The sequence below is a fragment of the Triticum urartu genome, chromosome 2 (genome assembly GCF_003073215.2).
Source record: "Triticum urartu cultivar G1812 chromosome 2, Tu2.1, whole genome shotgun sequence".
Lineage (NCBI taxonomy): Eukaryota > Viridiplantae > Streptophyta > Magnoliopsida > Poales > Poaceae > Triticum > Triticum urartu.
The window spans coordinates 686007542-686029735 of NC_053023.1; the positions used below are offsets into that span (position 1 = coordinate 686007542).

General features: G+C 45.4%; 3 protein-coding genes and 1 pseudogene across 4 annotated transcripts; 1 reads left to right on the plus strand and 3 right to left on the minus strand.

Annotated features, from left to right (window-relative positions):
* The first annotated feature begins 211 nt into the window (after window positions 1–211).
* Window positions 212–6392, plus strand: LOC125539730 (annotated as a pseudogene).
* A 644-nt stretch (window positions 6393–7036) lies between these two features.
* Window positions 7037–8270, minus strand: LOC125539732. Its single transcript, XM_048703245.1, has 3 exons — window positions 7888–8270; window positions 7623–7788; window positions 7037–7517 (listed from the first exon to the last, which is right to left on the minus strand). The coding sequence occupies exons 1-3, from the start codon at window positions 7978–7980 to the stop codon at window positions 7453–7455; spliced, it is 324 nt and encodes a 107-aa protein (XP_048559202.1). The 5' UTR covers window positions 7981–8270; the 3' UTR covers window positions 7037–7452.
* A 153-nt stretch (window positions 8271–8423) lies between these two features.
* On the minus strand, window positions 8424–10481 carry LOC125539731 (transcription factor GTE2-like). Of its 2 annotated transcripts, none has more exons than XM_048703244.1 (3): window positions 9174–10481; window positions 8912–9074; window positions 8424–8806 (listed from the first exon to the last, which is right to left on the minus strand). In XM_048703244.1, exons 1-3 carry the CDS (start codon window positions 10350–10352, stop codon window positions 8742–8744), a joined length of 1407 nt encoding a protein of 468 aa, XP_048559201.1. In that variant the 5' UTR covers window positions 10353–10481; the 3' UTR covers window positions 8424–8741. The 2 variants fall into 2 exon arrangements, with proteins under 2 accessions (XP_048559201.1, XP_048559200.1); XM_048703243.1 differs by having other exon boundaries at window positions 8909–9074; window positions 9174–10478.
* A 3353-nt stretch (window positions 10482–13834) lies between these two features.
* LOC125539734 (probable nucleoredoxin 1-2) lies at window positions 13835–18083 on the minus strand. The gene is made up of 4 exons (XM_048703246.1): window positions 17847–18083; window positions 16025–16510; window positions 15440–15928; window positions 13835–14655 (listed from the first exon to the last, which is right to left on the minus strand). Exons 1-4 carry the CDS (start codon window positions 17934–17936, stop codon window positions 13990–13992), a joined length of 1731 nt encoding a protein of 576 aa, XP_048559203.1. The 5' UTR covers window positions 17937–18083; the 3' UTR covers window positions 13835–13989.
* Window positions 18084–22194: the final 4111 nt, after the last annotated feature.

Below are 22194 nucleotides of genomic sequence, written 5' to 3' on the forward strand. Positions count from 1 at the left end.
CCTTGATCGATCTGACGTCCACCGGCATCGTTTGGGTTTCGGGCTCCGACGAGGAAGAGTAGGGCATGGAAGACAACAACGCCTTGAGCCCCGTGGGCCAGCTCGTTTCCATGCTCTACTCTACCTTGCCGGCGACCGGACCAACATTCTGAGGAGCGCAGCCAGCCGCCGGACATGGCCACGGCGGAGACGGGCGAGCGGCGAGCGGAACCGGGCGAGCTTCGTTTAGATTAGGTTTCATGTTGCATGTAATAATATGGATTTGAGGTATCTAGACGTGGAATGCATTTTTTGAGGCGTGACCGGTCACTGTCCGCAGACGCATCCAATCACGTCCGCGGGTGTTTGAGGGATCAGATTTGCCAGGTCCGACTATAGATGCTCTAACCTCTCAAAAAGAAATATCTCCATTGAACATTAAAAAATAAACTCACGCGTCAACCGCATTTGGCTCCCTGTACTTTCGCATTGTATATTGTTTCTCCTCTGCTCGCCGGCTCTCAACTCTCAACATCCCTGGCTCCCTGTACTTTCCTCCATTGACCATCGCTCGAATAGCTCCCACCGGATCTGATGGAGGCCGCGATTGCATGGCTGCTGCAAGCCATCCTTGCAACACTCCTGATAGATAAACTCGATGCGTGGATTCGACGAGTCGGGCTTGCCGATGATGTTGAAAAGCTCAAGTCGGGGATCAGGGGCATCAAGATGGTGGTCTCTGCTGTGAAGGAGAGGGGGATCAGGAACGAGTCGCTGGATGAATCTCTCGCTCTTCTCAAGGATCTGCTCTACGATGCCGACGATGTGGTCGACGAACTCGACTACTACAGGCTCCAAGAGCAAGTTCATGGAGGTGGAGGTACGCCTACTGCCCGGCTGTCTGCAGATCTGCTGGTTTGATCATAGCTTGCTTTAGAAAAAATGAAATTGATACTAACTGGTCAAGGACGACCATGCTTTTCTGGTCCATTTTTCTTGTGGCACAGTTACAAGGGACGAGCCAGTCGATGAGATATCAATGGGGGATGCTGACACACTGAATAGCAGTGGTGGCACATTACGGTCCGAGGTATGGAAACTTACGATCACAGAAAAGGATAACGGAAAGCTTAACAAAGCAATATGTAGACACTGTGACAGTGAGTTTAACTGTGATACGAAGACCAACGGTACAACATCTATGAGAAAACATTTGGAGAAAGAACATTCCGTAACTTTTATGAAAAAATCTGGAGCACATCCACCAAACTCTTCAAGGTACCTAAAGAAAATTGAATATATCGTTTATATGCATCTCCTTGAGTGCACTGCCCACCATTTTTCTTTTCTTACTGCAGCACTGATGAGCCTATTGTAATTGGCAAATCATCCAGGAAAAGAAACAAACGTTGGTCCAATGCATGGGATACTTTTGATGTTATTATAGAAGAAGAAAACGGAAAGCCAATCAAAGCAAGATGTAAATACTGCCTCACAGAGATCAAGTGCCGGGCAAACACCGGGACATCAGGTATGCTCAACCATTGTAAGATTTGTAAGAAGAAACCTGGACCAAATGACCAGACACCAAACCTATCAAGGTAGGCAAAGCATGCATCGACACATTTTTAGAAATCATGTCTCGCTGGTTCTAATAGCCAATTGGCAATGTTTTTCTTACTGCAGCACGGGTGATGCTATTGCAATTCCGACACCTATTGTAATTGGTGATTCATCTAGCAGAAAACGAAGGAGAGTAGCTGAGGAGTCACCACAAATCACTGCAGCTAATACACACACCATTTGGGACAAGGATACATTATCCAATAGGATACAAGAAATTATTAAGCAGTTACAAGACATCCAGGGGGAAGTGAGCGAGGTTCTCAAGCTACATGTCTTCTCCTCCAGTTCAGATCACAACCGGAGTACAACCTTTGATCAGCACCTAAGGACATCAAGTCTTGTTCGAGGAGAAGTGTACGGAAGAGTTGCAGAAGAGAACTCCAAAATAATAAAGATGATAACAGAAGAAAAATCTGATGGTGTAGTTGTTTTGCCTATTGTAGGCATTGCAGGTGTTGGGAAAACAACACTTGCTCAACTTGTATACAGTGATCCAAATGTGGAACGCCAATTTGACCAAAGGGTATGGGTTTGGGTGTCGCACAAATTTGACGAAGTGAGACTAACAAGGGGGATGTTGAACTCTATTTCTGGCGAAAGGCATGAAGAAATAAACTGTCTTGCGAAGCTTCAGGAGATCTTGAAGAGTCATGCCAACTCAAAGAGACTTTTAATTATTTTAGATGATGTTTGGGATGACATGAACAGTAATATCCAATGGGATAAAATGTTGGCTCCTCTGGTATCAAATCATGTGAAGGGTAATGTGATTCTAGTCACAACTAGAAATATGTCTGTTGCACAACGGTTAGGCACCCTCAAACCGGTCAAGTTAGGTGCTCTGGCAAATGATGACTTCTGGTTATTGTTCAAATCACGTGCGTTCGGTTAGGAGAACTGTGAGGAGCATCAAAGTCTAAGTATCATCGGTCGGCAAATAGCTGAGAAGTTAAAGGGCAACCCACTAGCAGCTGTCTCTACAGGAGACCTATTAAGGAAGAAACTTAACACCGATTATTGGAGAAACATTCTAAAGTATGAAGACTGGAAATCCATGCAGCTCAGAGGAGGAATTATGGCTGCTCTGAAGCTTAGCTATGATCAACTTCCCTACCATTTACAGCAATGTTTCTCATATTGCTCCATATTCCCCGACAGTTATCAGTTTCTTGGTGAGGAGTTGGTTGGTTTTTGGATTTCACAGGGATTTGTAAAGTGTAGCAACTCTAGCCAGAGATTGGAGGATATAGGGCAGTGCTATCTGATTGATTTGGTTAACCTGGGCTTCTTTGAAGAAGTTAAAAGAGAAGAACCCTATCTAGGCAGTCAAGTTCTTTATGCCATATGCGGTCTCATGCATGATTTTGTGGTGATGGTTTCAAGGACCGACTGTGCAAGTATAGATGGTCTGCAGTGCAACAAAATGCCTCAAACTATACGACATTTGTCAATAGTAACTGGTTCTGCATATAACAAAGATCAGCATGGGAACATTCCTCGTGATGAGAAGTTTGAAGAAATTCTGAGAAATGCAATTACATCAGTTAGCAGATTGAGGACATTGGTGTTACTTGGGCATTATGACTCTTCATTCTTAAGAGTGTTCCAAGATAAATTCAAAGAGGCACATAATTTACGCCTGCTGCACATGTCTGCAAGATCCGCTGATTTTCGAAAACGTGCGTCTGATGAGGTGGACGGGGCTTTCCCTCAAGTTTTGAGCAAGTTGTACCATCTTCAAGTATTAGATGTGGGGTCATACACTGATCCTAATATACCTGATGGTATTAATAATCTTGTTAGCCTACGGAATCTTGTTGTACACAAGGGGTTGTACTCTTCCATTGCTACCATTGGTAACATGACATCTCTTGAGGAGCTACATGGTCTTAAGTTTCAAATTACTAGCAACTTTGAGATAACACAGCCACAATCCATGAGCGAGCTTGTACAAGATTGGGTGCATCAACTAGATAATGTTAAAACTCTGAAGGAGGTTTATGAGGCAGCCCAGAAAAAAAACGAACTCTTAGAAAAACTGCATTTATCCTGGAAGGAATCTCCTGAGGAAACATGCGTGGAGGTCTTGCAAATGGATGTAAGTGGCCTAAGTTCTGAGCTGTCTATGGACACAGAAAGAGAGGTGCTTGAGGGTCTTCAGCCAGATCGGCACTTAGAGATTCTCCAAATATCTGGGTACAGTAATGCTACCTCACCCACTGGGCTTGCCAGCAATATCTCATTTACCTCCTTGCTGACGCTTCAGCTATACAATTGTGGAGAGTGGAAAACACTTCCATCTCTAAGAAGGTTTACGTTTCTGACAAAGCTAAAGTTGAGCAACCTGCAGAAAGTAAAAGATGTATTGGTTCCTTCACTGGAGGAGCTAATTTTAGTTGAAATGCCGAAGTTGGAGAAATTATCATGCACTTCTGTGGAAGGTATGAGCTCTAGCCTAAGAGCACTGCAGATCGAGGATTGTCAGGCACTAAAGGAGTTTGATCTGTTTGAGGACAATGATAATTTCGGAACTGAGCAGAGGTCATGGTTGTGTGGTCTTAGGATATTAATTCTGAGTGATTGCCCACATTTGAAAGTGTTGAAGCCTCTTCCACCCTCACCCGCCTGTTCTGACTTGCGCATCAGTGGGGTTTCAACACTTCCGTATAGTATGAAGGGATCATCTAGTGAAAAGTTATGTATTGGGAATTTTGATAAGGATGAAGACGATGGTTTGGTTGAATCTTTTGATGAGCTGAGAATACTGGATGACAAAATTTTGGCATTTCATAATCTTAGCAACCTCAAATTCATGGATATATCTGATTGCCAAGATCTAAGGTCTTTTTCCTTTGAAGGTTTTAGTAATCTCGTCTCTTTAACGAATTTGGAAATATCCATGTGCAAAGAACTTTTCTCTTCGGATGTGATGCCAGAGCATATCCTTGAAGATGTGATAGTTACGAATTACAGGGCCTTCCCATCTCTTAAAAGTCTGACTATTAGCTCATGTGGAATAGCGGGGAAGTGGCTATCTCTGATGCTGCAACATGCGCCTTACCTCGAGGAACTGAGTATAGATGATTGTGAACATATAACAACAGTACTGTTACCGATGGAAGCGGGAGAAAATAGTCTATCAGACATTATCTCAGCCAGGGAGGACTCGTCATCGGGAAACCAAGATGAAACATCGACCTGGTTAGCTCGAGATGGACTCTTGCACGTTCCATCAGATCTCATCTCCTCTCTCAAGGAGATATTTATTTGGAATTGCCCTCGTCTAACATTTAACCAGGGCAGCGAATGCTTCTCTGGATTCACCTCCCTTGAGAGGCTAATGATTTGGGTTTGCCCTGAGCTTCCCTCGTCATTGGTGCATAAAGAGGGAAGTGATGACGGGGAGAACGGGAGATGGCTCTTCCCGATATCACTTCGGGAATTTGACATCAGCGGCTATTCCCAAGAAACACTGCAACCCTGCTTTCCTAGAGATAGTACCAGCCTGACAAAGTTAGCGGTATGGAGCAGCCCAGATTTGCAATATCTACAGCTGCACTCATGCACCGCACTGGAAGAGTTGTTTATCAATGACTGTGAATCGCTCGCTGCCATAGAGGGCTTGAACTCCCTTGGCAACCTCAGGCATTTGACAGTATACGGCCTCAGGCAGTTGTCTGCATGTTTGGAAAGCTTTTCAAGGCTGAGCTATAGACTATGCTCTCAGCTGGAAACACTCAAGATCGATGACCCATCTGTCCTTACCACGTCATTCAGCAAGCACCTCACCACCCTGCAACGCCTACAACTTACACGTTTGAAGAAAGTGAGGAGACTGACCAATGAGCAAGAGAGAGCCCTTGTGCTCCTCAAGTCCCTGCAAGAGCTCGGTTTTTCTTATTGTTTTGATCTAGTAGTTCTTCCTGCGGGGCTGCACAACCTTCCTTCCCTCAAGAAGTTGAAGATGGACGCTTGTCCGCGAGTCTCAAGGCTGCCGGAAACAGGCCTCCCACTTTTGCTGGAAGAACTAGACATCAAGTTTTGCAGCAAGAAGCTGGCTGATCAATGCAGGCTGCTAGAAACAAGCAAGCTAAAAGTCAAAATTAGTCTATGCTCTTGAATTGGTTACTGGACGCCATATTAAGCACATGTTTCTTCTACACATACAACAACAAATATTGCTGGCTTGCTTTTAAATAGAAGTGTTATCATTCCGGAACGAATACATCAAGTGACAGGTAAACTGGCATGTTTTGTTGTTTGTTATTCATCTCATCATGTCAACTAAAGATAGTTAATGTTCTTCCTTTTTTGTGGTGTGATTAATTTTCATTTCCTCGACTGCAGAGTGCAGAGATTGGAGATAAATCAGAAGGCGTCTTATGTTATTTATTACACAAGTTGGTTACTTGGTTTAACGCAGGCATTCCTTGCTACACCATGCACATATGCTCTGCAGCTACAGTAATGCATATCGGATATCGGAATACTAGCAACAAGATGAGACGGATATGCTGGGTTTAATTAAATTCATGTCTTGTTCTAATGATCAGTCAGAAGTCAAATGGCTCGGCAGACAACTATTATGTTCATAAAATTATTATTTCAGGTGGGGAAGCACTCCCCCTGGTGACGTTTCAAAAGAAAAAAATATTTAATTTGAATATGTAAGCCTGTCGTCGGCGATTACTAGTTTCCTTTGTGGTGATAATGAGTGATGCAGACATGACGGCATGTATATGTGCTATGCTATCCTGGTGCGTTCTAACAAGCTCAATTTTTTCACATATTTTTGCCTTTGTGGTGCTTCAACTATCAAACTGTTCTTGTATCGTCACACAATTTGCTCCAGATCTTTAGTCGTTCTCTCAGTGGTTGTTTGCTTTGCAGACTTGCGGTTGTCATTTTCTTTAATCTTAACCTGATATTTTGCTAGAGCCATGGTCGGGAATGTGCGACACAAATAAAATTTCATAAAAAAGAAGTAAAGGCCAGGATTAGTTACCCGAGTGCACGATTAGATCAGAGAAGAACAAGCATCAACTCATTGTTTCAATTCGTGGAGAAGAAACTTATCACGTCATCTCACACCAGCACTGAAACTGCATCAATCATTTCGGCTATTAAGCAATTGCTCAACATTAGCAAGGAAAAAATGTGTTAACAGTGACAAACATAAGCAACCTAATTTCCCAGAAATTGCAACAGCTAGCCTGCACCTTTTTTCCAAAAGAAGCTCACCTGCACCAGGTACTGACATTCCCGCAGTTATAATCAAGAAATGCTTATAGCAACAGGAAATTATAAAGTTACAGGATAATAAATATGCCAGTTTAAGCTTGACGTATCTGATAATAATATAGTTAGACAACTGTTGAAATCAAAGGTGGGTATAATCTTAGAAAGTCGAGCAGCACTACAAGGATGGAAATTCACATTCAACTCATGTTTGCATGGCTACTGAAATTTATATCATACATATGCCATTCTCATGTCCATATACATCACAAGACAAAGAGGATAGCCATGATTTCAATATTTTCTTACTCCCATGCCATAGTTACGTCGCCCATAAGCATATATAAAACCAGTACACAATAGATGTGCTAGAGAAAACACATCAATACAAAAGCCACCTTCAGATCAGAAGGCCGGATGAACTAGACCATGCCTCATTAGCCTCCACTTTTCACTTATATAGACATAGTCGAGCTGAGCTATCAGATTACCCACAAAGCCAGCCATCCACTAGGAACCAAGTTAACTAAATCCAAGCCGACATGAACATCCTGGAAATAAGTAATCACATCATCCACCTACTCAAATCCACTGTTAAAACAACCTCCTCTACACCAGAGAACGAGCATTGCCAGCTTCTGAGGTGCTGCCCCCTGGGCTCCCTGACTCTGATCCTGTAAACAGAGTCAAATGCAATACATTGTAGGAAGTTTAATTCATGAAGATTAAAAACGATGTTTCTCAAAAAGGGAAAGAATAAACATTTGGTTCAGCAGTACCACTGGATGATGAAGAACCACCACCCGAACCACCAGAGACAATCATGGCCTCAGCACCCTTTTCGATCTCCACTGATTGGTAAGTTGCGGTTGGCATCTCATCATCAATATTTACACACTCATCCACCTGCTCAGACACTACAGTGTTCTCAGGATTCTCGCTCTCCTGTAAATAACAAAACAAGCAACACCCGTGAGAGTCCAATTTGCATACCCACTAACTGCAAACAAGAACAGCACATGTTGTTTCCTCTATGGCCATTACCACATCAGCATTGTCAACCAATGTAGGCACAGCACCATTCACAGCTTCAGCTCCAACAGCATCGTTGACCTCAGCAATGTCCACATTCATCATCACGGCTCGTCGGCTCCTTTGAGCGCCTTGTTGAACATTTCGACCATGTAAGTAGCAATCCCTGCAAAGAAAAGAAGAACATTCGCAATGGGCAAATTTGCCGCACTGGCAAACACAAGCTGTAACTCAGAAATATTTGAATGTAAAATTAACTCAGAAATTCGCACCAGCACACCAAACACGTTTTACTGGCACTTCAATTAAATGTTGGGAAAAGCTTACAGCAACAGGAAGTTCTCTTACCCAGTAATAACAAGCCAGTTAAAAATAATACATACTCTAACTGAAATCAAGGGTGTAATTTCAGAAGAGGCAAGAAGCGTCACCAGGACAAAAGAGTCCCAATCAACTCAGGTTTGCTGGTACTGAATTTTTTATCGCTCATATACCTTTGAGAAAGATTAAACCATTCTCATATCAATATAAGTCACCAGACAAAGATGGAAACCATGATTTCAACATTTTCTTACTCTAATGCGATAGTTATGTCGCCCATAAGCATTAGTACACAACAGATGTGCTAGAGAAAACACATCAATACAAAAGCCACCTTCAGATAGAAGGCCAGATGAACTACAACATGACTAGGTACCCTCCACTTTTCACTTCTATAGACATAGTCGAGCTGAGCTATCAGATTACCCACAAAGCCAGCCATTCACTAGGAACTAAGTTAACTAAATCCAAGCAGACATGAACATCCCAGAAATAAGTACTCACATCCTCCACCTACTCAAATCCTACTGTTAGAACAACCTCCTCTAAACAAGAGAACGAGCATCGCCAGCTTCTGAGGCGCTGTCCCCTGAGCTCCCTGACCCTGAACCTGTAAAGAAAATTGAATGGGAAACATTGTAGGAAGTTTAATTCATGAGAATAAACGATGTTTCTCAAAAAGGAAAATAATAAACAGTAGGTTCGACAGTACCACTGGATGATGAAGAACCACTTCCCGAACCACCAGAGACACTCGTGGCCTCAGCGCCCTTCTCGATCTCCACTGATTGGTAAGTTGCGGTTGGCATCTCGTCATCAATATCTACATACTCATCCACCTGCTCAGGCACTACAGTGTTCTCAGGATTCTCGCTCTCCTGTAAATAACAAAACAAACAACACCCGTGAGAGTCCAATTTGCATATCCACTAACTGCAAACAAGAACAACACATGATGTTTCCTCTACGGCCATTACCACATCAGCATGGTCAACCAAAATAGGCACAGCACCATTCACAGCTCCAGCTCCATCAGCATTGTTGACATCAGCAATGCCCCCATTTATCATTGCAGCTCGTCGGCTCTTTTTGAGCGCCTTGTTGAAGTTGTTGACGAATCGATCAAGCTCCCACTGCGTCTCGATGTCCATTTCATCGATATCCAGCTCAATCTCATCCCCAAGCAGCTCCGGGTTATTGACATTCCTCTTGCGCACAATCTGCAGCACGTTATGCATCTTCTCTTCAGGTAAGCTCTCCAGCCCCGCCCTAAGCATGTTCTTCTCCTCCAAGCTCATCTGCCTCTTGTTCAGCTCCCTCGCCTTGGGTTTCGGCATCCTCACCGCCCTCGGCTTGACCTGTGCTGGGAGTGGGACCACCGGAGGTGGCAGTTCCGCTGGAACTGGCAATGGCACTGGCACCGGCACCAGTGATGGAAGGCGTCTGCATTCCTCCTCGAACCAAGAGACGGCCGCAGCGTACATCTTCTCGAACGAGGCGAGGAGGTCGCCGGCGAAGGTGTGGACGGTGTGGCCGGCCGGGTTGTACCGCAGCGCGTTGGCGAAGGTGAGGCGGACGTCGGCGGCGAAGGCGTCGTGCGAGGGGTAGTTCCTGGCGGCGAGGTTGGCCTTGACGGTGCCGAGGTCCATGGGGCTCTTGATGACGGCGTGGTAGTCGTGGAGGCCGAGGGTCTCGACCTCGACGGGCGCGTTGAACCAGATGCTCCGCTTGTCCTTGCGCAGCTTGGACAGGATCTGCGCGCACCGCTTCCGCATCGCCGCCCGGAGCTTCGGCGGGGGCGCGGGGAGGCCGTCCTCCCTCGGCTGGCCCCGCCGCGGCTGCGGCTGCCGCTGCTGCTCGAGCTCCAGCTCCTGCTGCCACGCGTCGATGCGGGAGAGGAGGTCGCGGACCTGGCCGAGCTCGCCGGCGAGGCGGTCCCGGAGCGCGCCGGCCTCGCGGTGCGTGAGCCCCGACGGCCGGAGCGTGACGTAGCCGACCCCCGGCGAGGCCAGCGGGTGGTGCGTCCTCGAGCCGTCGGCGGGCGGGAGGGCGCGGTGGCCGGGGTTAGGGCTCGGGGCGGGGGGCGCGAGCGGGCCGCGATTGTCCCCCCAGTGGTGGCTCTGCGCGCGGCGGCCGGCGATGAGCGCGGAGGCCATGGCCGCTGGTGCCGGGATCGGTGGCGGGCTCTGCCAGTTGGATCCGGTCCCCGTCCCCGTCCCCGTCCCCGAGAGCGCACGGCAGCCGAGGAGGGGGGGGGAGATTTTTTTTCCGCTGCGCGGCTGGTGGATCCGCCCGGCGGTGGGGAAGGAAGGAGGCATCCACGCCGTCAGTTGCCTGCTGGACGGCCCAGATCCGGCCCGAGGCGGGGGAACGGAGGGAGAGGGTGGACGGCGGGGATCTCTGACACGTGGGGCCCGCGGGGCCGGGCTGGCAGCGGGACGTGAAGTGAAGCGGGTGGACCGGAACGCGGGCCTCCGCGGGAACTTTGACTTGCACGGCTCGCTCTCTCGTGGCGCGAACCAATTGCTTCGGCGCCTCCTACGTACACGAATCCAGCGATGAGGCAAATTTACCTTGCATTCGTTTTTTTAGATAGATTCTTTACCTCGCATTGTTTCCGGGCCAACGTACGGGCATTTGAAGTTTGGGATGCTGCATTTTACTGCGTCCTGTTACGGGAGGGCAGAGGCAGCAAATGCGTATGGGGGCCCTGCCATGCGTCCCCCCATGTTGGATTGCTTTCGAATCTATGCCTGCCTTTATATGCGAGGCCAAAGCGAGGGAGGGAGCGAGCGACGTTACGTTTGGGGGGAGCCACCATGTGCCCCAGCCCAGCCCCGCCCCGTCCCGTCCCGTCCTGTGTGGCAGAAAAGCATGATCTGATCCGCGGAGTGCTTCGTGGTCTTGAATGCCGGCCTGGCTGTGGGCTGTGGCCGCTTTCCTTTTGTTTGTAGGACGACAGAGCCCATGCGGACTGTGCGTGGTCTCTTTTGTGGTTGCGGCATTCACCAAGCGTCACCGTGCGTGACGGATTGTGGCAGCTGGAGAGAGGTGGAACTTTTTGGCGTCGCTGGCTGCTGACTACGGCTGCGGGGCAGTGAAGTGAAGGCCGCGCGTGTGGTCTGTGGACTGTGGTGCCGCTGCCACAGACCGATCCACGCTGGGAGTCGGCGCAGAGCGGCGTCGAGGCCGACTGGCCGAGTGACACACGCGCGCTGCCTCAGGCGAGATCGCGCGCCATACTGATTGGCAGCGCATGGGGGAATACGTGCCGCGTGACGAGGGCCGGGGCGGGCGTGCACTGTGTCTGTGTGGTGTGGACATTAGGCTAGCACGACGCATTAGATTGGGTTCCAACTTCCGATGGTGCTGAAACTGGGCAACGTTGCCATTGCCGCATCAGACAGTCGACATCGTGTGTTCTCGCTGTAACAATGATGACTTCATGAGGGTGGTTTCAGTGGTCAGTGCACTTCGGAGGTTATGTTGGACTAGGTCGGTGCAAGGCTTGCAACTTTCTTCTGTGAAGCTTATCAGCAAAATCGAAGCTGCCTTGTCCTTGATGCTTGTGGCCGATTGTTTGGCAGTGGTCGACAGGATTCTCGTCTTTCGTTCGTTCGGGGGGCAAGGGGTCGAGTAGGACTTGCTTGCCCGAGGGGAGATGATGACGATGACATGGCTATCATCCTTGACGATTTCTCTTCTCAGCGGAGTGTCTGTGGGTCTTGTGGGTAGTCAGATCGGTCAGATGCCCTATCATATGGGCGTGTTGTAACGATTTTCGCTCGAATTTCCATTAATTAAAAAGACAATTCTCTTCTATCTTTTTTCAAGAATCGGACTCTAAGGCAGCACATTTCCCAAAAAAAAACTGTAACGTTACGATGTGTCTGCTGAGTCGGCTAGCCGTAGGACGGACGTGATTTATCCTGAGAGGCACGAAACATTGAATGGCTGGAATTTTTTGAGGCACCACATGGCATGCGATGAGGCGGTTCTGCTGTTGGTCGCGAAGACGGTATGTTTAGAGCTCTAGCATATCCGCTAAAACCTCGTCGGACTATAAAATTCTGACTGTTTTCAGGTTTTGCCTTTTTACGACCTGAATAGATCTGCTAAAAGCCCACTGGTCTGTAAATTTTTTTAGGCAACCCGCAAATCTGCCTCTCAACTGTTATACATACAAGGCCGGCGTTTTTTTAGGGTTAGCAAAGCGGATAAGCACCGCCGCCAAGATACTCCTGCGCCGCTAGGTTTAAAGAGCTCCGGCGAGCAATTAACCGCGCATCTCCTACCCCTTTTCGTCGTCGACGACAGATCCATGGCCAGCAGATCCACCTATGGTCGTGGCTGGTGGAGGCCGAGGCGGGCACGGAAGCATGGTGAGCAAGCAACACCGCCACGACGCCGTGCAAGCAAGCTCGAGCTGGCGCAGCTCAAGCTTGCTTGCCTGGCGTCATGGCGGCGGCGCTTGCCCGCCGCACGAGGGGATCTGTTTGGAATACTTGTCGTGGTTCCAAAACCTCTCTGTTCTCTTTGTTTGGCCACGTATGCAGCCTGCACGACATGGTCGACGCAAGTGACTTCAACGGACGCCTTGACGGCGAGATGTTCCTCGGGGTTTTGGTTTGGCATGAGCGGCAAAAATGACGGCCTCGACGACATGATGCCCCTTGAGCATCATATTGTCATCCATCTCTTGCGCGTGTCAAGAAAATGTCCGTGTAATTTAGAAAAAAAGTTTCATTCCATTTTAAAAGTGCTACGAGTTTAAAAAATGTGTGTTATAAAAATACACTTATCATTCAAAAAAATGCTTCAACGTGTATTTCGAAAATGTTTAACTTGTATTAAAAAAATATTCACAACATGTACTGGAGAAAATGTTAATCATGTATTTGAAAAATGTTTAAACATGTATAAAAATATTTTACTTGTATAAAAAATGTACAATGTGTATAAAAAAATAAAAATCAAAACATATATTTGGAAAAAAATAATTACTTGAAAAATATTAAAAGTGTATAAAAATGTTCTTTGTGTATACTAAAGTGTACATTGTGCATGAAAAATGTAGACATGTGTTAAAAAAAGAAAATGAGGAAAACCAAGAAAATTGAAGAAAAAATAAAAATAAAAAACCCGAAGGAAGAAACAAAGAAAACCAAAAAAAGATAAAAACCGACGCAAACAGTGAAAAAACGAAAGGAATACTACAAAGGAAAGAAAAAACTTGCGGCTCAGTAGCACCGCTGCAGAGGCGAGATGGAACTACCGGCTCACAACGGGCAAGAAATAGCCCTGTCGTAATTTGGTTCGCCTTTTCTTGTTGGCTTGAAGCTGCAGGGGTTTCAAATGGGCTAAAGATATATGCCTCTCTTCTCTGAAATTTCATGGTGTTCCTAGATGAGAATTTGAAAGTTCTAATTTCCAAAATGTTCATCCCCAAATTTTGGAAGCTTTCTCTATAATTTTCAAACCGCTTCTGAATTTCCAGAATATCATCAGAGAACAGTGGACGGGTGAAAGAATGGGGGCATGGGTAACTGGGACAGCCATCTCTCTACTTGCTGGGTGAACTGACAGAAACAGAACACAAAGATAAATAAAAAGAGCAAATGCCAAAAACGCAAAGATCTGAAACCATAAACTTAGACCGATTTTGCACATAAATGTCACCACGACAAATACTTCCCAAGCCATCGGATGCAAGATTTATTTATCATCACACCACACAGCACATGATTCAGACACGCCTCAGCTGGCAAGGAACACACACAACACAAACGCTACCTAGGCCTTCCTGCAGACGTCTCCCTCGCACACGTACCCAGCTGGGGCAGCAGCATGCTCCTGCCCATTCACCTCCTCTCCCTTCTTCTCCTCACCCAGCGCGCACTTGGTGTGCAGATCGAAGTCGCACTCCGCGCAGTTGTAGGACCAGGAGGTGCCCATCTCTTCGCACCCGTCGCAGCCGTACGGCCTGGGGCGGCGGATCAGCACGAGCTCGTGCTCGTGCAGCTCGTGCTTCAGCTTCTCAGGCCACCCCTTTGCCATCTCCTCGATCTTCTTCTCCAGCTCCTGGATCCTCTCGTCGGTGAACGGAAACGCGTCGGCGCCATGGACCGCCAGCGAAGTCTTCGCGTCCGTGTTGACCGTCTTCCCATCGGGGCCAATGGCGACCAGAGAAGGGATTCCACGGATCTTGAACTTCTTTTTCAGGTACGCCTTCCTTTCGTCTTCCAAGGGGATGGCGAGCCATGGCATGCCAGAGAAGAAGTCGTCGAATGAGCTCTGGTCCCTGTCGCTAGAGACGAAGATTATCTCGAAATCGCTGTTCTTCTCCTTGATCTTGTTGTAGACATCCACAAGTGTAGGCAGGAAGGCTCTGCATGGCCCACACCATTTAGCTGAAAAGTAGAGGAGGACAGTCTTCCCAACAAGTTCTGCTACAGGAACCTGACATAATACATTACAAAGTATATTTCAGTCTTCTCATACTTATCACAATCTTAGATAACACATCAGAAGTCTAAACCAGATGCTCATTCTGAAATTACTACTATATGCTCAACGTCAATGATTTAAGAATCAATATATCATATACATTTAGGCTATCTGATAAATGGCTCGCTATCATTCCCTTTGTTCCTGGACCCAAGCAAAATAATTTGTCCATTATAATTTGTTCCTACACAGGTCCTTCAAATCTATCCTTTTTGTATGGCTCAGAAATCTGGACGCTATATCTATGATTTGTTTCTTTTGGTCCAAAGAACATTTATGATTGTTTTTCAACTTTTTTTGGACAAATTGAGATGAACAAACTAGAGGTGCAGCAACTAGTTGCAACAAATATGCATTCAATTTCGTAGTGCTAGTTAGAAAATGTAAGATCTTGGTGAGCATGATATGGTGGGTCTAAATGACCACCCAATAGAGCTCTTGAAATAAATAAGATGTCAAGATGATATGGAGGGTCTAAATGTCTACCTAATACAAACTGTAACATAAATAAGATGGCCAGGCAAGTACAGATGTGAGAACGTTTATCACGAATTCAACTAACAAAAAATTGGATATTTCTACTCTTTAAAATTGTGCATGAAAGTCAACATTCAGATCAATATGGTTAATTTACTCCGATGCAATACTCTAAGATACTTCAAACAGAAATAGTGTTGATATTCTTGCCAACAAAAAGAGTCTTTAATCTATGGAATCAAGCATATATAAGAAATACCTTTGCTCCATTTTTCCCGATGACAAAGTCCACGTCACCAGTAACCAGAAGGGACTCCAATGTCTGTGAGGCTGCTTTAGCCTTTGCCTTCTCAGCTAGAATTTCCAGCTTCTCTGCATTGAAGGGGAACCCCTCCCATGCATCCAAACCATGCTCATTGATTATGTCTGCAATATTGCTGCTCAGTGTCTTCCCATCAGGACCAATCAGCACTAGTGTAGGAAGATCACTAAGCTCAAAGTAACTGACAAGCTTCTGACACATCTTGTCGCCATGGGGAATGGCGAGCCAAGGCATGCTTGAAAAACTGTTATTGAATGATTCCTCATCACTGTCCAAGGATACAGCTACAACTTCAAACTTCTCCCCCACTTCTTTGAGTTTCGCATATATCTTGGCAAGCACTGGGGTAAATTCCTCAACTGGAGGGTAGCCGTTCACTACAAAGCATATACCAACATACTTCCCCTCAAGATCAACAATGGGTACCTGGGTACAAGTAACATTGCAAATTAGATCATAAGAATGTCTAGATCTGTAAAAGCGTGAATATAGACAATAAAAGAACTGTGGTTGATCAGTTACCTTCTCCCCCGTGTTTGAAATTACATAGTTACGATTTGGTGTAGCAAGCACACTATGAATAGTTTGGTTATCCTTAGCAGCCTTTTCTTGTTCCTTCAATTCATTGATCCTCTCAGTTGTAAAAGGATAAGCTTCTATTCCATATTCACTCACAAACTCAACTCCTTCATCAGTAAGAACTTCGCCAGTTTTTGCATCAAGGAAAACAAGGTGTGGAATACCGTTGACCTCAAACCGCTCATCAAGGCTTTTACGGCCTTCGGAGTCGGAGAAAGGAACTGCCAACCACGGCATCTTTGCAAAATAGGCATTGAATGCTTCCTCATCTTGGTCGCCTGAAACAAAGATCACCTCAAAGCTCTTGCCATTTGAGGTAAGTTCTTTGTATGCTTCAATAAGCTTTGGTGTAAACCGCTGGCATGGCGGGCACCATGAGGCCGAGAAATAGATAGCTACAGTGTCTCCCTCAATGCTGCTGATCTTCACCTGAAAGATGACAGAAGGAACAGTTGCACAGCGTCAGGTTCAGCTACTACAGTTTGGTCCGTGCGAACAAAGTTAGTTACACATGTTTTCATTCATATCATGCAACTGTCTTTCTTTGCTTTTGCTTACACAAATTTAAAGAATCTGATGCACACTGCCTAATAATAACGAAATTGAGGATCCACCATCTAACTCCTCCCCTACAACCTGACCACTTTGCATCACTTATGTGATCAATTTAATGTACTTCCTATGAAATGTCATAACCGACCTCCTTTTTCAAATCAGGGTTATGTTAATGAACTTGCCAAATTCACAACACAAGAGAAAATTGAACAAAACTATTCCCGAAAGACATACCATTACATATACACTAAATCTCTATCCATACAAGAAAAACATGTTACTCCCTCCATCCCAAAATGTAAAGCGTATGCTGATTCGTTGTGGAAAGACTTTGACCAACAATTTGTTTGCTAATATGTGATATATGTGACATAAAACTGATATCACTAAATTTCAATTAAATTTTAGTTACCTATGATTTCGACTTTGTTTCACATAAACCACATACTAGTCTAGTAGTTGTTGCCTTGTTGGTAAAAAATCCTAGTAGTTGTCTTAACAGATCAAAATACACCTTACAGTTTCGTGAGTATATTACTTTAGACAAATCGAGTCAACTTTGGAGTCTAGATTGAAATAGAAAAGTAAGATAGACAGACACGAAGGAACAGAAATTACAACAACCCACCCGTGAAAGTTGACCATAGAGCAGCTATTTCAAGCCAATCAGATACCACTAATATAAGATATTATCTGATAATCAATTGACCTCGATCAAGCCGAATCGTGCACTCTAGTAGTACTATTTATTCAATAGAATCTTTCGTCTAAACAAAAGAGCCCATCTCATCTTATTTGCACTAGCGGTTGATAAATACAGCTCGAACTCTAAATGGACCAATCAAACGAAATAAACAAGCGAGATGCTATTTCAAGTTAGAACAAGCCAGTCACACACCACCGGTATCATCGCAGATATTATTTAACAATCAATTGACAACTCGATCAGGCCGAATCGTTCACTCTAGTACTGTTAATCCGACAGAATCCATGCTGAAAAAGAGAACCCGTCTCATCTTATTCGCGCTAGCTATGCTGTTGTTGATAACTACAGCCCGAGCTCCAAATCGACCGATCAAACGAAATAAACAGGAGAGATGCTAAACAAGCGCACACGGAGCGCGACGCGACCAGCATCGGGCCAAGGGGGAAGGACTAATCGCGAGATCGCACAGGCACAGTGCGGGGGAGAGAGGGGGAAGGGGTCGACCTGCTCGCCGGAGTTGCGGACGAGGTAGTCCCTGTCGCCGGCGGCGAGGATGGCCCCGAGGCCGCCGCCGGGGGTGGGGGACGCCGCCATCCGGTGCTTTCGCTTGGGGGGGCGGAGGGGAGGGGGAGGAAGGGGAGTGGACTGGAAGCGGGGGAGCGGAGACGGAGCGGGTCGAGGTCGTGGTTTATGCCGCTTGTTTTGGGAGAGGGATTTGGGTGGCACGGTTGGGGCTAATGATAGGGTTTATATACAAGGCGGTAACCGCGTGGGCGACGGTGGTGGGTCTCCGTCTGCTCGGCGACTCGGCGTCATGCTCCGGATGCCAACTGCCGGATGCTTCCTTCGCGTCGAAGGTTGGGGAACCGCACAGCGCACAGGGCTCCTCTGCCCAAAATTATTGCGCCGTCCATGTGTGAAATGGAGTGGGTGTGCACCGGAATTCATTAAAAAACGGTTGTACACGAGAAAATAAATAAAATGTTTAAGACCCCCGTTGTGCTTAGAGCAACTTCAACAACTCCTCTTTCTCTAAATAACCGTTGTTTACTGGAAGGTTGGGGCAAAAAAAACTCTCCATCATTTTCTATGAAGTGTCCATACACTAGTAACACTACTAAAAAAACCTATTCATAGCGCAGGGTAAAGGTCTAGCAATAACGCGGGTGTCCGCATTACTGCTAGCGCCCTGCAGCTAACTTTTAGCAGTATCGTCGGGTACAACCCCTTGCTACTGCTACACAAACTTAGCAGTAATGCGGGTCCATCCAGCGCTACTGCTAACTATCTGCATCGCTGGTATGAATGCCGTGAAATTGCCAAGTCTGTGTAGCAGTATTCTCTTACCCCGCGCCACTGCTAAGATTTTATGTATTTTTTTCTTCTTCTACATATTTACATGGTATTTATACAGATTTTATACAATAGCAACATACACATACATTGAAACTATATGAGACAAAAATGTCTTATCATCATCATCATCATCATCATCGAAGTACCACAACATAGCCTCATCATCATAATGATCCAATACAAATGTCTCGTCATCATCTCGAAATAGTGATACACATTATTACAAGTCTCAAACACATGCAACTACATGGCCACATACACGTGTTTCATCACTGATCTAAACTATGATATACAAGAGAAGAGCGATCACAGTGAGCAAGAGCGGGATTATGAAGTAGTTCTTAAGCCGGTTATGATTCCTCTCTCGCGCTAGCGTGAACCTCAAGTAATTAGCTTCCGGTGGATTCTACTTTGAAACCCTTTGTGGCTGCTGCCTAGGAAGCGGTTGACTTGGGCCTGACACTCTGGCCACCCATCGTACACTCCTGGAATCCTCCCTATGTACATGGCCTAGCACTTCTTCGCTATCGATCTATATCCCTGACAGATATGCATCTTCATCAGGCGAATTCATCGATAATATGCAACATAATATACGTAAGCAACGCGAAGAGAAAGAGTTAGCAAATAGAAGCAACATATAGTAAACATAATTAACGAAGTTCATCGTATCCAAACTAACCAGAGCGCTACACAAGTTTAGGAGGACCGTTTACATCACAAATTTTCGTCGTACATAAATTCAAAGTTTCATCCTATAGAAAGTACTAATTGAGTGGACATCATCATCGTCAATCACTATAGGTTCATTCGTCCATATCCGGGAAGATGCACCCTAGCTTCGTGAAAGGCGTCATGTCCTGACGTTGTAGGCCTATGCGAGTTCGGACGTCAGGCCGCCATGGAACATCCCATTTTCTTCGACGACGTCTTTGATGATGATAGTCACAATGTCATGTTGGATGCGATGAAAGTCATTTTTGAGCTTTTCATCCGATTCGGCTCCTAAGGTTGCGGCCCATTTGCGGATGTGGGCATCAGCTGTAGATGGCATGTGAAGTTCTTGGTGATCCTTTCTGAACTCCAGCATGTGATGGATGATGTAGAATCCATCCTTCTTACTTGTTGTCGGTTGTTGGATGTAGCAGAAGTTAGTATTATGGCCGAAACACGGAATATGCCCATCCTTTGTTTCTTGATCTTGATGTGGCCACCCCTCATGCCCAAGCCTATGATACGTCTCAACGTATCTACTTTTTCTCACACTTTTCCTCTTGTTTTGGACTCTAATTTGCATGATTTGAATGAAACTAACCCCAGACTGACGCTGTTTTCAGCAGAACTATCATGGTGTTATTTTTGTGCAGAAATAAAAGTCCTTGGAATGGAACGAAACTTTTTGATGATTTTTATGGAATAAATAAGGATTTTTGGAGCCAACAACCACCAGATAGGGCCCCCTGGTTGAGCACAACCCACCAGGGCGCGCCCCCCTCTCCTGGCGCGCCCAGGTGGGTTGTACCCACCTGGTGGCCCCGCTGACGACCCCCTGGTACTATAAATTCACATATTTCTAGAAAAAATCAGGGAAAAAGAATTATCGCGATCCACGAGACGGAGCCGCCGTCAGGCCCTGTTCTTCTTCGGGAGGGCAGATCTGGAGTCCGTTTGGGGCTTCGGAGAGGGGGATCTTCATTCTTCGTCATCACCAACCCTTCTCCATCGCCAATTCCATGATGCTCCTCACCGGGAGTGAGTAATTCCTTCATAGGCTCGCTGGTCGATGAGGAGTTGGATGAGACTCATCATGTAATCGAGTTAGTTTTGTTAGGGCATGATCCCTAGTATCCACTATGTTCTTAGATTGATGTTCCTATGACTTTGCCATGCTTAATGCTTGTCACTTTGGGCCCGGGTGCCATGATTTCAGATCTGAATCGTTTATGTTATCATCATTATACCCATGTTTTAGATCCGATCTTGCAAGTTATAGTCACCTACTACGGTTATGATCCGGCAAACCCGGAGTGACAACAACCGGGCCCACTCCCGGTGATGACCGTAGTTTGAGGAGTTCATGTATTCACTATCTGTTAATGCTTTGTTCTGGCTCTCTATTAAAAGGAGGCCTTAATATCCCTTAGTTTCCAATATGGACCCCGCTGCCACGGGAGGGTAGGACAAAAGATGCCATGAAGTTCTTTTAATAAAGCACATATGACTATTTATGGAATACATGCCTACATTATATCGATGAACTGGAGCTAGTGCCGTATCGCCCTAGGTTATAACTGTCTCATGATGAATATCATCCAACAAGTCACGGATCCAATGCCTACGAATTTATCTTATATTGTTTCTGCTAAGTTACAACTGCTATCATCACTGTTACACTTGCTACAAAATTACTGCTATCACTATTACTGTTACTATTGTTGCTGCTACTATTATCAAAACTATCAAACTACTTTGCTACTGATCACTTTGCTGCAGATAATTAATCTCCAAATGTGGTTGAATTGACAACTCAGCTGCTAATACCTTCAAATATTCTTTGGCGCCCCTTGTGTCGAATCTATAAATTTGGGTTAAATACTTTACCCTCGAAAACTGTTGCGATCCCCTATACTTGTGGGTTATCAAGACCTTTTTCTGGCGCCGTTGTCAAGGAGCATAGCTATATTTGTTGAGTCACTTGGGATTATTATCATATTATCACTATGAAGAATCTGAAGGATCCAAAGACTAAGATTTATCCCTCAAAGACGAGGGGAGGTAAGGAATTGTCATCCAATTATGCTTTAAATTCACCTTCTATTATGAGTAAATTTGCAACACCACCACATGCTATCTCTGATATGTCGCAAATTATTGATGATGCTACTTCTACTATGAATGATGCTTATGATGATGCTAGTACCTTGCTTGATAATGATGGTGTGCCACTTGGTGAATTTCTTGATAAACAAATTGCTAGAGTTATACAACATGATGTTGTTGAATCTGATGATGAGCTTGAAACTGAAACTCCTGAAACACCTGCTAGAACTAGCCTTCCTAGATATGAATTACCTAAGGTACCAGAAGGTTATGTTCTGAGTGAAGAAGCAACTAGAGATATTCTTGCTTGCAATGATAGAGATGATCTAGAGAAATTACTATGCAAGTACAAAGAAAAATCTTTGAATGCTAGAATGAAATGTGATCATAAGTTTGCTACTTCACCTATCTGTATTGCTGATAAGGATTATGAATTCTTTGTCGACCCAACGTTAATTACTTTGGTTGAATCTGATCCTTTCCATGGTTATGAAACTGAAACTATTGTGGCACATCTTACTAAGTTGAATGATATAGCCACCCTTTTTACTCATTATGAGAAAACTCGTTATTAATTTATTCTTAAATTATTTCCTTTCTCATTAAAGGGTGATGCTAAAGCTTGGTACAATACTCTTGCTCCTGGTTGTGTGCGTAGTCCCCAGGATATGGTTTA